General features: G+C 43.5%; 1 protein-coding gene across 1 annotated transcript; it reads right to left on the bottom strand.

The window, feature by feature from the left end:
* LOC124117430 (bifunctional D-cysteine desulfhydrase/1-aminocyclopropane-1-carboxylate deaminase, mitochondrial-like) lies at nucleotides 1-10,910 on the bottom strand. The gene is made up of 10 exons (XM_048393953.1): nucleotides 10,674-10,910; nucleotides 10,090-10,295; nucleotides 8,913-9,026; nucleotides 7,569-7,727; nucleotides 6,263-6,399; nucleotides 5,316-5,415; nucleotides 1,898-1,998; nucleotides 1,560-1,723; nucleotides 863-1,003; nucleotides 1-267 (listed from the first exon to the last, which is right to left on the bottom strand). Exons 2-10 carry the CDS (start codon nucleotides 10,270-10,272, stop codon nucleotides 158-160), a joined length of 1,209 nt encoding a protein of 402 aa, XP_048249910.1. The 5' UTR covers nucleotides 10,273-10,295; nucleotides 10,674-10,910; the 3' UTR covers nucleotides 1-157.
* Between the last annotated feature and the right edge of the window lie 5,165 nt (nucleotides 10,911-16,075).

Below are 16,075 nucleotides of genomic sequence, written 5' to 3'. Positions count from 1 at the left end.
CGGGTAGGGTCGGGTAATAGGGGGGTGGGTACCCGGGTAGGGTCGGGTAATAGGGGGGTGGGTACCCGGGTAGGGTCGGGTAATAGGGGGTGGGTACCCGGGTAGGAAATTTGGACTGGCCCCAGCCGTAGTCCGGATGCAGCCCATGTGGGTTTTATCATGATGGGTCACTGGTTTTATTCAGCCACATCTTGATGCTCTCTGTTTCTGAGTCCGTTTTCTTCAGGACACCATCCATCCTGCCATCGAACAGTCCGAACACCCCACCTGCAACATCCACACAGTGAGTGAGTGAGTGAGTTGGGTTTAATGCTGGTTTAAACAGTTTAAACAGACATATCATGTTGTGGGAAGAAAGCCTGAAGTGATGCAGATCTCTGACGTTTATCATCTTTGTGAAACCCACAAGCACGGATATGGTGCCGACATACCTAGAAACATAATCAAAGTGAAGGGATACGAACCCACAATTATAGGTTTCTGGTACACCTAAGGGAAGCAACTCTGCACAGAGAAATTGCAGCTTGGTAGAAATTTGTTATCAAAAGACTCTCTCATTGTAGGCCCAATCATCTTCAGAAAGAAACCGGAAGATATTGTAAAATTTCTAGGAATCATGGATTATGTCAAGTTATGAAACTTTAATCACTCAATTTGTAATGCCTCTTCATCATTTGCATAATGGAGGTCTATAACAATACTTATCCTACCATTTGTAACGGTGCTGACAACACCCTCTGACAAGAAAAAAACAGGAACAAGAGCCTGTCCCCTTTGAATTTACTTGTGTGAAGAAACAAGACCCGGCCCCCCTTGAATTTACCTGTATGGAGAAACAAGAGCCTGTCCCCCTCAAATTTACCTGTGTGAAGAAACAAGAGCCTGTCCCCGCTGAAGCGCTGTGGGTTGGCAGTGAGCTCCTGTACCATGCCGTAGGCCGCCTTCCCCGTGTACGTGGGGTCCAGCATGATGCCAGACTTAATGCTGACATTGGTGATGAAATCTGCAATGTAGACATTTAGCTGGACTTTCTTATCAAATATGACTGCTCAGACATCTATGACACACAGAAATCTACATTTCACTTTGTTTGTTGTTTAAAGCCACACTTAGCAATATTCCAGCTGTACGATGACCAGTAATACATGTCATTGTGTCTTCATCTGTACATGACATCAGGGAAAAGAAGTGAGGCTGTAAATACTGTCCAGTCAATGCCGCGATATGTTTGTTTGTTTGTTTGATGTTTACGCCGCACTCAGCAGTATTCCAGCTATATGAGGGCGGTCTGTAAATAATTGAGTCAGGACCAGATAATCCAGTGATTGACACCATGAGCATCTACCCAATTGGGATACGATGACAAGCATTAACCAAGTCAGCGAGCCTGACCACCCCATCCCATAAGTCGCCTCCTCCAACAAGCATGGGTTGCTGAAGACAATAACCCGAATATTCACAGGAGTATTTGACTTTGTAGATATGCTAAGCATCTTGCGAGATAATGATGTGCGCCTCAGTGGGCTCCAGTGTAAGATACAGCGACATGCCACACCCACCCAGCTCCTCCTCCGTGGAGATGGAATAGCCCTTCCCTTTGTACCCAGGAACAATGTCGACGATGTCTCGGGCGTTGACGTGGGGGAGGCCAACTTCCTCCAGCGTCTGCTGGATGTGATCGTAGAAATACACGTCATCGTCACAGACCAGGAACCCATGACATCTACAAATAAAAATACAAAAAATAGATTACTTCCCAATTGAGGTGTACCAGAGTTTTGATAACCGATGTATTTAATATTACTCGGACTACATGAAGGGATAGAAATGTATTTTATTTTCCAGTGTACAAGGACACTTCTGTAGATGTAAACAAGGTCATCACTGTCGGTCTTACCTGAGTGAGTTACCTGTCAGGTAGTTAGCGATACTCAGTCCGGCCGCTGTGCCTCCACTGCCACATGTGAACACAAGGTCATCGAACTTCTCCAGTGCCCCCTGAATGTGATGTTAAAAATGCAGTCAACATCGGTAAATGTTGGAGAGGAGGAGACAGAGTGTTTGGACCCTCTCTTCGCGACATCATTAGAAATAATTGGTTTTCATTGGTCAACCAATTGGACTGACAACAAGCCTCTCTTCCTTTTTAGCATTTGCAAGTTTTGGACATTTGCGCAATGAATGAAAAGCGTGATAGGTGAAATTGGTTTTAAAACATCGCGTCCAAGATTATTGCACTTATATAGCGAGGTGCATGCACGTGTGTGTGTTTGTGTGGCTGCTTGTACTGGTCCGAACTGATGCCGATTTATAGTGCTAGCTCACTGAGATACCATGCCGCAGTTTAACATGAATACCCCACTCAGACACAGTATACTGACTCCGAGCCGACCAGTCCTTGTTTTAGCCCCTTAATGCCGAGCGCCAGACAGGGTAACAACAAATACCATCTTTTAACCACTTTTTGGTGTTTGCAGATGGGGATCAAAACCCTGACCACGAAGGCGGTCCACTATCAAGAAAACCAGAAATCTGGATTATGAACATTTCACTTGTACCTGCAGTACTGCCAGCTATCAGATTAGATAAAGAAGTCAAGGAAATATAACAAAAAGTCCTAAAAGAGTGTTTTCAAGTACTTGCATTGTCTAAAAGCAGCCCCCTTTTCTGCCATTTCCTCAAAGCCCAAGAAATCAACATACCTACATACATGCATTTGTTGTTTTATGACTTAATTTGAATGTACATATAGTCTAAAATTGTAACGTCGCACTCCTGGGTTATGAAGAACCAAGGCACAACAGATACAGGTCACTCCTATTGGTTCAATCAACGCTTGTGTGATAAGATGTCATACGTCACATTTAGATAAGTAAATGTCATATATGGACATTAGAGCCACAAAGCTTTGTAGCTCCCCTGAATTATGATCACAACAATATTGTATTAGATCAGAAAGGTCAGACTAGGCAGGGATTCAAACTAAGTGCCCTTTTGAAGGCAAACTGGGAAAACTCATCATTTTCTTGTTTTCTCAGATTAGGAGGTATTTTAACATTGCATTCAATACATTGGTGTAAACTAAGATCTGAAGCCTTTCTAACCCTCTTTACTCGACCTGCCATCAGTGAAATGCAAGCCACGTCTACAAAGCCATAACACTGGTTATCATTGGTTTTAACTAGAAGGAACTCTGGCAGCTTTGGTACTGTACAGTTAGCTACGGTCATGTTGCATATAACTGACGCCCAATGAACATACGAAAGAAAGTGACACATTGATATATCATAATGACTCTACGGACATTCTTTTGCATATGGGGCGGTGGGGTAGCCTAGTTTGTTAAAGCGTTCACTCGTCACGTGTTCAAAGCATACTCACTCACTCACTCACTCACTCACTCACTCACTCACTCTTTGGCATACAGATTGGAAACGTATTGATTCAGTATTGAACCCAACCAGATGTAGCCATAAACTGCTGGTAAACAGTCAGTGTTATCATAAGGTTTCAGTTGATGCATGCTCATGATGTCAATCACTGGATTGTCTGGTCCAGAATATTTACAGACCGACGTCATATAGCTGGACTAATGCTGAGTGCAGCATTATACAACAAACAAACATGGCTGTTTGTCTTCAAGACCTAAAATATCCTTTCCCGGTGCATGCTGGGACCTTGATTATTAACTGCATCCCACGTAGCCCAGCCAGGGATACATTGGTACACATCGGGTTGCAGAAGAAATTGAGGTTAATGAACGCAAGAAGCTGGTACAAAGTTGTTTTATCTCAAGTACTCCAGTAGATGCTCATGATGTCAATCACTGGATTATCTGGTCCAGACTCGTTTATTTTGCAGACCGCCGTCATATAGCTGGAATATTGCTGAGTGCGGGGTTAAACAACAAAAAAAAGAAAAAGAAAAAAAAGTACTCCAGTCAATGACTGAATGTAGGGATTTTACTGGCGCTTCCTACAATAACTAGCATGTTTTCCAAGACATGTATGCAAATCAATGAACAACCTTGAGAGTGATTTCCATTCATTATTGAAACCTGTTATAGTACTCTTCAGTTTTCCAAATATGCTTGATATTTCGTTTTCATTCTCTGCTGACCAAGTCCTCAAGTATTAAACTCCTTGCTTGTATATGGAGCGTAGGGGCGGTGGGGTACCCTCTGTACATGTGTGCCCCACCCTCTGTACATGGAGCGTAGGGGCGGTGGGGTACCCTCTGTACATGTGTGCCCCACCCTCTGTACACGGAGCGTAGTGGCGGTGGGGTACCCTCTGTACATGTGTGCCCCACCCTCTGTACACGGAGCGTAGGGGCGGTGGGGTACCCTCTGTACATGTGTGCCCCACCCTCTGTACACGGAGCGTAGTGGCGGTGGGGTACCCTCTGTACATGTGTGCCCCACCCTCTGTACACGGAGCGTAGGGGCGGTGGGGTACCCTCTGTACACGGAGCGTAGGGGCGGTGGGGTACCCTCTGTACACGGAGCGTAGGGGCGGTGGGGTACCCTCTGTACACGGAGCGTAGGGGCGGTGGGGTACCCTCTGTACACGGAGCGTAGGGGCGGTGGGGTACCCTCTGTACACGGAGCGTAGGGGCGGTGGGGTACCCTCTGTACATGTGTGCCCCACCCTCTGTACACGGAGCGTAGGGGCGGTGGGGTACCCTCTGTACACGGAGCGTAGGGGCGGTGGGGTACCCTCTGTACACGGAGCGTAGGGGCGGTGGGGTACCCTCTGTACACGGAGCGTAGGGGCGGTGGGGTACCCTCTGTACACGGAGCGTAGGGGCGGTGGGGTAGATGAGTGGAATCAAACACAGGCTTTAGCGTGATGAGCGAACGCTTTAAGTACTAGGCTACCCTTCTCTTGATGAGGGGACAAGGGTGGCCCACTCGTCTAAGGTGGCACAATTCGCTGTGCAGAGTTACGTCCCTTGGGCACGCCAGACACCTATGATTGTGGGTTCGAATCCTGGTTCGCCCCGATTATGTTCCTAGGTTTGTCACCACCACACCTGTTCTCGAGGGTTTCACCAAAACAGTAAACATCTAACACCTGCATCACTTCAGGCTTTCTAAACCCCTGTCTACCATTACTATCAATGTATATAAATTATGTAAAATACTCAAATTAACACCTGATAAAAATCTATCTTAAAAACACCTGCATCAAATTTATTTAAAAAAATAAAATTTCCAACCGACTTTTCATTTTGAGGAAATTAAAACAACAACAAAAATTTTAAAAACTCCAAAAGAAGTCTTCAGGAAGGAAGCGTGGCGGGGAAGACGGTACCTGTGCCTGGAGTTCCTGGAAGGCGGATATGTAGCCGAACAACCCCACTTTGTTGGACCCCCCGACTGGTATCAGGTAGGTCGACTCTCCAGTCTGCTGCCTGAAACATAATATTCACCTCAGCTTCTGTTTGTTTGTTGTTTAACTCAGCAATATTCTTCACTGACACCACTGCTGGCATCAACCTTGCCCTGCTTCAACATAACAGAGAATGAAAACAATGTTAAGACTCAAATCAAATATATCATGAATCTCTGTCAATACCTCCTTTCTAGATACAATGTACATGTGTGTCCCACCCTCTGTACATGTGTGTCCCACCCCCTCTGTACATGTGTGTCCCACCCTCTCTGTACACGTGTGTCCCACCCCCTCTGTACATGTGTGTCCCGCCCTCTCTGTACATGTGTGTCCCACCCTCTCTGTACACGTGTGTCCCACCCTCTCTGTACATGTGTGTCCCGCCCTCTCTGTACATGTGTGCCCCACCCTCTCTGTACATGTGCCCCACCCCTCTGTACATGTGCCCCACCCCTCTGTACATGTGTGTCCCACCCCCTCTGTACATGTGTGTCCCACCCTCTCTGTACATGTGTGTCCCACCCTCTCTGTACATGTGCCCCACCCCTCTGTACATGTGTGTCCCACCCCCTCTGTACATGTGTGTCCCACCCCCTCTGTACATGTGTGTCCCACCCCCTCTGTACATGTGTGTCCCACCCCCTCTGTACATGTGTGTCCCACCCCCTCTGTACATGTGTGTCCCACCCTCTCTGTACATGTGTGTCCCACCCTCTCTGTACATGTGTGTCCTACTCTCTCTGTACATGTGTGTCCCACCCTCTCTGTACATGTGTGCCCCACCCCCTCTGTACATGTGTGTCCCACCCCCTCTATACATGTGTGCCCCACCCTCTCTGTACATGTGCATACTTCTGTACACTCACTTTATAATCTGTGCTAGTCTCTCCTGTCTGGGTCTCAGTTCAGGAAGATACGGCGAAGCCCGGGGTACGACGTACATGTCTGCCCCACACATCCGGTTCAGCAAGACGTTCCCATCACAACCAATATCTGAGGCTGACTGAAATTTCAAACAATCAGAATCATGCCACAGCCACAGGACTGGCTATTATATAATTGTTATTCCTGGTGAGCTGGACACTTTAGACCGATGTCTTGCAGCATAATCTCATTAAGATTTCTTCATGGCATTAGCAAGAGTCATCAGGAGATGACATATCCTCCCGGTCTGGTGCAAGGGAATGGAGTTTGGCAACTTATTCCCCACATCTGGTTCATTGCCACTGGATACCTTCAGAACAGTGAAAAAATAATGCTGTTCAATTTTTTTAAATGTTTTTCAAACCATCAAAAAGCACCAGTTCACCACTAGGTTGATCTGTATAGCCAGTTTCATCTAGAAATAATGAACAGCTTTGGAGTTCTGCCCTGGAAACGAGCACGTCTCTCATTTTCAGTAAAGTCAAACTTATAGTCAAAATACCACCAAAAAAAATAAAAATATCCAAAATCATCAAAGGCACCAGTTCACAACTAGACTGATCTGTATAACAAGTTTCATCAAGAAATAGTCGAAGTTTTCTTAGTTCTGCTCCGGAAACGAGCACAACCCTTATTTTCAATATAAGTTCAACTTGTCCTCATGAAAAAAAATTAAAATATAACAAATACATTGTAGTAATCCAAACACATCAAAAGGCACCAGTTCACGACTAGACTGATCTGTACAGCAAGTTTCAACAAGTAATATTTAACGGTTTAGGAGTTTTGCTCCAGAAACTGAAAACGGACGACTGAGGGACAGAAGGACATGCTGATCACTACATCCCCCCATTTTTTTAACCAGAGGGATAAAAACGAAAGTAAGTCAAATTAAGCAAAACCTTCTTTTAAGAAACCGCACGGTCCAGGTTTTCGGCCTTAACCACGAGGCTACCCAACCGCCCCTCAAAGCAGCACAGCACTAAGTCATACAATTTCGTTTGTTGTGTAACGCCACACTCAGCAATATTCCAGGTATATGACGGCGGACTGTAAATAATCAAATCTGGACCACTCAATCCAGTGATTAATATCATGAGCATCGATCCACTCAATTGGGATTTGATGACATGCATCAACCAAGTCAGCGAGCCTGACCACCCGATCCTGTTAGTCGACTCTTACGATAATACGAGCAACTCACTACAAACAGACTGAGCTGTTATCAGGAAGACTAGCAGCTCATACCTTGGCGGAGCTGCATAGAATTAAATGTGGTACAAGACCGAGCTGGCGTGCGGCGACGGCCACCGCCCGACAGTGATTGGACTGAATCCCTCCCACAGTGCACACATGCTTGCAGCCCTGATCGATGGCGTCGGCGAGGAGGAACTCCAGCTTCCGGACCTGGACGGAAACAGAAATATATAATTTAAGGCATCGATGTACATGAGTTGAGGTGAGGTGAAATTGGGTTTAACATCACGTCCAAGATTATTGCACTTATATAGCGACGTGCATGCACGTGTATGTGTGTGTGTGTGGCTGCTTGTACTAGTCCGGACTGATGCCGATATATAGTGCTAGCTCACTGAGATACCATGCCGCAGTTTAACATGAATACCCCACTCAGACACAGTATACTGACTCCGAGCCGACCAGTCCTTGTTTTAGCCCTTTAATGCCGAGTGCCAGACAGGGTAACAACAAGTACCTTCTTTTAACGTCTTTTGGTATGATGCGGTCGGGGATCAAACCCCGGACCTTCCGCTCTCCGGGCGGACGCTCTACCACTGGACCACGGAGGCGGTCTCGATGTGCATGAAGCATGTCAGGTGTTGATGGATGTGGTTCACATGAAGCATGAATGTTTTAAAATACTTTTTTCGTCTGTCATGGGATCATTATTAATAACTTGATTTAAGGTGGGATGTTTTGCATTGAGGTGGCAGGGTTGAAAATCTAATAATTGGCTTATAATGGCCTGATACAGATGGACTCCTCGCCCTGCTACACTGACAAAGTAAGGATATCATCTGTGGGATGACTCCACATCCTGCTACACTGACAAGGTAAGGATATCATCTGTGGGATGACTCCACACCCTGCTACACTGACAAGGTAAGGATATCATCTGTGGGATGACTCCTCGCCCTGCTACACTGACAAGGTAAGGATGTCATCTGTGGGATGACTCCTTGCCCTGCTACACTGACAAAGTAAGGATGTCATCTGTGGGATGACTCCACACCCTGCTACACTGACAAGGTAAGGATATCATCTGTGGGATGACTCCACGCCCTGCTACACTGACAAAGTAAGGATATCAAGGTGAAATGGGGTTATAACATCACATTCAAGATTATTTCACTTAACATGCTTAACACGTGTGTGTGGCTGCCAGTTATATAGTGCTAGCCCACTGATAGCATAAATTCCCCACTCAGGACACAGCATACTGACTCCGGCCGACCTGCGTTTCATTGATTGTTGGCTGTGATTTTTCTTAAGTTAGAGTAGCAGTCGTAACAATGCCTTCCATGGTCACACATCATAGTTCATGCATATACTCAGGTGATCTCGACTTCTAACCTTGTTCCCAGAAAGAGTACCTCCTGTCATGTCATCCCGCTTGATGTGGATGCTGAAACGTTCTGGAACACCTGGAATATTCCACTTGTGAATAGGGGTGTTTGGTTGTGCCAGCTGAAAAATGCACAAACTGTTACCATGGTTACAGTTCTAAATGCAGAACTACTGTGGATGGAATCTTCAGGTTCCCCCTTCCAATGGTTCATGCTCTAGTTTGTTGGATTCTGTTTTATTGATATATTCATACAAACCATTCAATTTCAAAACACATCCATCTTCTCGAATTTCCAAACAAATACCTTTGCAGGCAAACTGGGAAAATATCGTAATTTTGTTCAAATTTCGATTTTTTAAATATTTGCATTTGTCTAAAATCTCAGGAACTGGGACAGTATTTTTTCAAATTCAGTCATTTGCTGTCATTTGCTGGAGACCTGGGGCCGAATATTTGCCTATGAGCAGGTCTTGACAAATCCCGGTAATGGTTGGTTGTTTGTTTGTTGTTTAACGCCGCACTCAGCAATATTCCAGCTATATGACGGCGGTCTGTAAATAATCGAGTCTGGACCAGACAATCCAGTGATTAATATCATTGAGCATCCATCCACGCAATTGGGATCGATGACATGCATCAACCAAATCAGTGAGCCTTACCACCCGATCCAGTTAGTCGCCTTTTACGACAAGCATAGTCGCCTCTTACAAGCACAGTCGCCTTTTACGCCCTGTAATGTATCACAATAAACATAAAATATTACATTTTTAAATATTTTCTTTTTCACATAAAACATAAAAATCATAAATGCGTTGTCATGATAAAACAATAACAAATTAAACTTTATGAAAAAAAGGTAGACAGCCATAAATTTTGTTCTATTGTGATCTATTTAAAGGGGGACTATATGTTCTATGTTTAGACTGACAGAATGTCTCTGTGTAAAGAGAATATGATCATTAACTGACAGAATGTCTCTGTGTAAAGAGAGTATGATCATTAACTGACAGAATGTCTCTGTGTAAAGAGAGTATGATCATTAACTGATAGATTGTCTAGTGTACTGATAATAATGATATACTGATAGATTAATATACATGAAACAACTTGAGCTGGCAAACAAAGACTTGAATCAAACTTGTTTCGGTTGCCAGTTTGCTTGATTCTAGTTTAATCTGTTACCTGTACTCGGAACTTGGGTGTAAATTTCAATTCTTTTACCCATGATGGGGGGTCGTAGGGTTCAAGAAATGTTGTCATCTTCTGAACTCTTCGATAAATGATCTGGGAAGATTCCAACTTCAGCGTTTGAAAGCAAAGATGGCTTGTCTGTGTCCCGACTAAGACAGCTACACTTGACCTCATTCCCTCAGTCAATACCGGTTGACCTTCATACAGAGATCACACAGATACAGTGAAGATAGCAGGCTCAACGTCAAGGTCAGGGCATTGCAGATCATTACAGCACTGTCGTAGTTGAAACGGCATGTTTATGTTAATTTAGTGAATACAGTGGGTCATGAATTTGTTCGGAATTGATTATTATTTTCAAATGTCACATACATATATAGAGATGGTTAATGTCAATATGGACAACTATTTTTCTGTTGATATGTGGAACATATTCTGCTCCATGATCGAATGAATCTATCTGTCATTACAGAGATATGTTGCTGTAATCAAACAGACGATGTTTAGGAAATAGACGCAGAATACCATTTGCTACACTATTCGTAAAATGTATAGCCTGACATTATTCAACTTACATCATACAGGTACCATTTTCAACAACGTTCTCACTCTCAGCAAGATAATATCATGTTCGTGAAAGTTGAATTGATTATATTTAAGAAGTGTCACTGTTACCACATGCTGTAATGGCAATATCTAGGATATATTGCATATTCTAACGGCATTAAATAAAAACCAAAGTGAAACTTTAAAAAGCAGTTGCTCTGTGACAAAATGTGTAAAATAAGTGCGGTCTTCCAGGGGACGATAGTTTGAGAATTATCTGCCCTTGGATATTAAAAACATAGATTCCCAAACAACGAAATAGGAATATCGTTAGAGACAAAATATATGATTTCATAATTTAATGTTTACCCGCGAATTTAAAAAATATGTTTTGTATGTTATGTTTTTAAGAGTTATGTGATAACATAAAAACTATTTACAGTAATTTATACGGTGTTTATACGATTAAACTGGTTCCACTGCTATTAGTACGCACTGCAAGCTTAGCGCTTTCAGCTGGACTGGTCACCTGCCTTTGTTGCGCCGGTTACACAAACTGTGTGCAGTCAGCGAGATGAGGCGAAGTTCTTTGGCAGGGGGGTTCCACCAATCTCATTAAAATCAGATCTTAGTTCTCGCTGTGCTAAACAAAGTTTGTGTAACCGGCGAGCATCGCCTAATTTAAGTATTACCTAGCTATTACTGATTGAGGAAGCCAAACGTCACTTCACCTAAAAACTGGCATCGGCTGAAAGATCGTTCTGAAGTGACCTGTATAATGGGACATCCCACGATCTTTGTTTTGGCCAAAAAAGTGGTAGGAATATGTACCATATCCGGTTTTAGGGGCGCATGCGTAACGTCCATATATTAACTTTGCCGGGTTATTTTTTTTTATGCACGTTATAAATTCCGAACGTTGTGCAATTCCACCACTTACTATAAAAAAACGCAGGACTGTAGAATATCCGAGGATGGAAAATTAGATACAAATATAAATTACAACAACTGATGAGAAAATCTTCGTGATTTTGTTATGCGCAAAAAAAACAGCAAATTATCGCCACTTTGTTTTCATACAGGGCTAAAAGTACTGTGCAACGACAGGTTTATGTAAACTGAACAAACAAAATAAAATCTAACATCTGGTCGTTAGAATTGTATTTCAAATGGGTTTGAATGCTTATGTATAAAGCTCGATACCCGAAATAGCTAGCAATACATAACGATAATTTCCGATATGACGTCAAAAGACTGAAAAAGTAATTGTGCTTCATATAAACTTCATTAAAAATAACAATATTCTGAAGTGCCAGGTCGTGATTGACAATTTGCACATAAATGATGCTCGCACAAATAGTAATTGTATGTGAACAGCACACACTGGTTGTTTAGCTATCAGGTGATCATAAAAGCACTTTTGTTTAACTGTAAATGACCGTCTCCGTGGTCTAGTGGTAGAGCGTCCGCCCGGGTTTTAATCCCCGGCCGCGTCATACCAAAAGACGTTAAAAGATGGTACTTGTTGTTACCCTGTCTGGCACTCGGCATTAAAGGGCTAAAACAAGGACTGGTCGGCTCGGAGTCAGTATACTGTGTCTGAGTGGGGTATTCATGTTAAACTGTGGCATGGTATCTCAGTGAGCTGGCACTATAAATCGGCATCAGTCCGGACTAGCACAAGCAGCCACACACACACGTACATGCACGTCACTATATAAGTGCAATAATCTTGGACGCGACGTTAAACCCCATTTCACCTCACCTCACCTTTAACTGTAAATAACGCTTACGCAATGTTATTTACGCAATTTGCAGCAAGCCGTAAATCAACGGCTACGCGCCTTGGGTATGCTGCAAACAGGAATAGCGCCAAACGAAATTGCCAGAAATTTTAATGTTCATCGAAACAATATCATCTCTTTGGAGACGTCATCTACAGCAGGGCTACACTCATGACTTGCCACTCGCCCACGTGTGACATCACGTCAACAAGACAACCATATTCGGTTGGTGCATCTACGGAATCGATACCAAACTGCACGGACAGTTCCAGGGTTGAGACCAATTAATGGAGCACCACATCCAGCCCCGTCGTCCAGCGATACGCCCAATTGTGCTTCAACGTCACCGTCAGGCACGTATAGTGAGTGAATAAGTGAGTGAGTATGGTTTTACGCCGCTTTTAGCAATATTCCAGCAATTTCACGGCGGGGGACACCAGAAATGGGCTTCACACATTGTGCCCATGTCGGGAATCGAACCCGGGTCTTCGGCGTGACGAGCGAACGCTTGGCGCCATGATAATGCTACATAGAAAAGAGTGAGATCGCATTGTGTAACATTAACCACCTTCCCGTGGCAAGGGAGTTAACTGACTATAAAAGTCCAGTTTTCACCCTTGCCGAACTTGGCTTGAATTCCTGGGCTCGATCGTAGCGCCACCAGTGGCTATTACGAGTTATGTCCCTTCTATGCCTCTCCTATGGACCAATCAGATTCCACCTCTCGTATCACTTGCATTTGTTTCAATCAAAATAGCGGCGCCCAGTCAAGATGATCTGATCGATAATCAATATCTATATTGCGATAAAACGGGTCTTATAAGTGTGGAATCTGGACTTTTATAGTCCGGTAACTCTGTTGCCTCTTGAGATAACATGAAAGGAACAGCCATATTCTAATAACACACATTTACGTCCGATATTAAAAATATATATTTGTTACTACTGAATGTGTTTAAGTATTTGAGTTATTTGATAAAGATCCCTTGTCAGTTTAATATAAACGAACAACCTATATAATTTTTTTATCGATGCAAGACATTTTTTACATGGAATAAAATGTAATGTGTTGTTTAGATAGATAGTGAGTGAGTGAGTATGGTTTTACGCCGCTTTTAGCAATATTCCAGCAATATCAAGGCGGGGGACACCAGAAATGGGCTTCTAACATTGTACCCATTTTAGAAAAGATCGGTGATGGAATTAATTGATAGGTACCAGTATTTTGGTTTTCCCCAAAGTACAGGGACACACACTGATGATGTTTAAGCTTGACGTGTATTGTTGGTGTGTGTTGACATGTACGGGGGCGGTGAGGTAGCCTAATGGTTAAAGCGTTCGCGCGTTACGCCAAAAGCCCGGGTTCAATTCCCCACATGGGTGCAATGTGTGAAGCCCATTTCTGCTGTCCCCCGCCGTGATATTGCTGGAACATCGCTAAGAAACGGCGTGAAACCAACTCACTCACTCACCTAATGCCTACACAACCCAGTATTCACAATCGAACCCGGGTCTTCGGCGTGACGAGCCAACGCTTTAACCACTAGGCTACCCGACCGCCCCTTAGATAGATAGCAAAAACAAAGTAACAAATTCTTCATATGCGAATTACTTTCGCTTATTCATGGAGTTCATCAGCGCATAAATATGACGTCATCATTATGTGGTTTAAAATACTTGGAGTAAATTAATCCTTATGCGAGCGCTTTCAGCTACAACGAGCCTCTGACAGATAATGCTTTGCTGTGTGTGACGTCATAATATCACAGAACAATCACGTCACATACCATTCTACCATCAATTTGGAATTACTCGAATCTGCTTGGTCATTCAGAGGTTGTCAATTCTTAAATTCTTTTGTATCACTATTTTGTACCTCAAAGGATCTAGATCTATACGCAATATTTAGCACGTGTGACTTCATGTTTACACTAACAGCCATACAACAACCAGCTTTATCGCGGAATAATTTAGTTCCTCAAAACGAGAGGTGACATGAACGTATGTATGCTCAACATGCTCCACAGGAACAGCTTTTGTAGTACAAATATTGTATGAACGCTGTCGCAAGCTCCGACGTTCATACAGATTGGCCCTCAGTTTATGATGTTGATGGTTATTGTTTAACGCCGCACTCAGCAATATTCCAGCTATATGACGGCGGTCTGTAAATAATCGAGTCTGGACCAGACAATCCAGTTATTGACATCATGAGCATCGACCCACGCAATTGGGATCGATGACATGCATCAACCAAGACAGCGAGCCTGACCACCCGATCCCGTTAGTCGCCTCTTGCGACATAGGTTGCTGAAGAGCTATTCTAACCCGGATCTTCACGGGTCCCTCAGTTTATGAGGGTTCATACTCCAATGAACTCACACAAAGTGAAAGTCAATTCTTAAGATATGCTCTCTCTGATTGAAAAAGGTGGTTTGGCGGCCGCATCACAGGGGAAGCTAATATTCATATAGAATAGTTCTGTTTCACTCATTGTCAATAGGCACATTTAAATGGGGCGGTCGGGTAGCCTAGTGGCTAAAGCGTTCGCTCGACACGCCGAAGACCCGGGTTCGATTCCCGACATGGGTACGATGTGTGAAGCCTATTTCTGGTGTCCCCTGCCGTGATATTGCTGGAATATTGCTAAAAGCGGCGTAAAACCATACTCACTCACTCACTCTTAAATAGACCCGTGAAGATCCGGGGTAGAATAGGTCCTCAGCAACCCATGCTTGCCGGAAAAGGTGACTATGCTTGTTGTAAAAGGCGACTAACGGGATCGGGTGGTCAGGCTCGCTGACTTGCTTGATGCATGTCATCGTATATCCCAATTGCGTGGATCGATGCTCATGATGTCAATCACTGGATTGTCTGGTCCAGACTCGATTATTTACAGACCGCCGTCATATAGCTGAATATTGCTGAGTGCGGCGGTAAACAACAAACAAACAAACAAACAAATAAACACTCTTATAGCATGCCGGCCTATACGTGTTGTTGGAAATCCATGTGTGGGTTGTATTTTACTAATCCTAAGTAAGATCATATAACACAACGATTTCTGGATGAACAAGTTAAACTTAATCCTATAGCGGAAATAATCTGAAGACAAAAGAGACACGTGCTCGGCAGTTTATCTGAATGATCATAATACAGTAATGTTTTTCATAGTGTCAATTTTCTGTGTATACAGCAGATCAGGGGAGACAATTCTCAAACACGGACAGCAATACCGGCTGTCACTACGTGTGTACTACGAACATGTACAATCAATACTCTCTTACTGACATTTCCTTTGATCTCATTTTATACTTCAATTTTAATTCTAAGAAGATTTTAGAAGTAAATTCACTTGCATAAACACTTTTTTGTATGTGAATTATTGAATACCGATTTCATTGTGGGAGGTGTGTGGGGAATTGTTAACCACCAAAACAAGGTATAAACGTCGCTTCACAGGAAGTTTTAAAAATATAATATTGTATAATTCTAAGGTTTCGCTCAAAGAGTTGTTTATCAAGCAACCTGTCATTCGAGTTTTGTCAAAACACATGCCTCTGACATTATAAGCAGATGAAAAACTATCCGTTGGTGACATTGCAGACCAAACAACTGCCCTGCTCAAGTGTTAGAAGGTATACATT

Source organism: Haliotis rufescens, unplaced genomic scaffold, assembly GCF_023055435.1.
Source record: "Haliotis rufescens isolate VD_foot unplaced genomic scaffold, xgHalRufe1.0.p SCAF_123, whole genome shotgun sequence".
NCBI classification, from domain to species: domain Eukaryota; kingdom Metazoa; phylum Mollusca; class Gastropoda; order Lepetellida; family Haliotidae; genus Haliotis; species Haliotis rufescens.
Note: the sequence above shows the minus strand (reverse complement) of the source record. Positions and strands in the feature narration are given on the sequence as shown.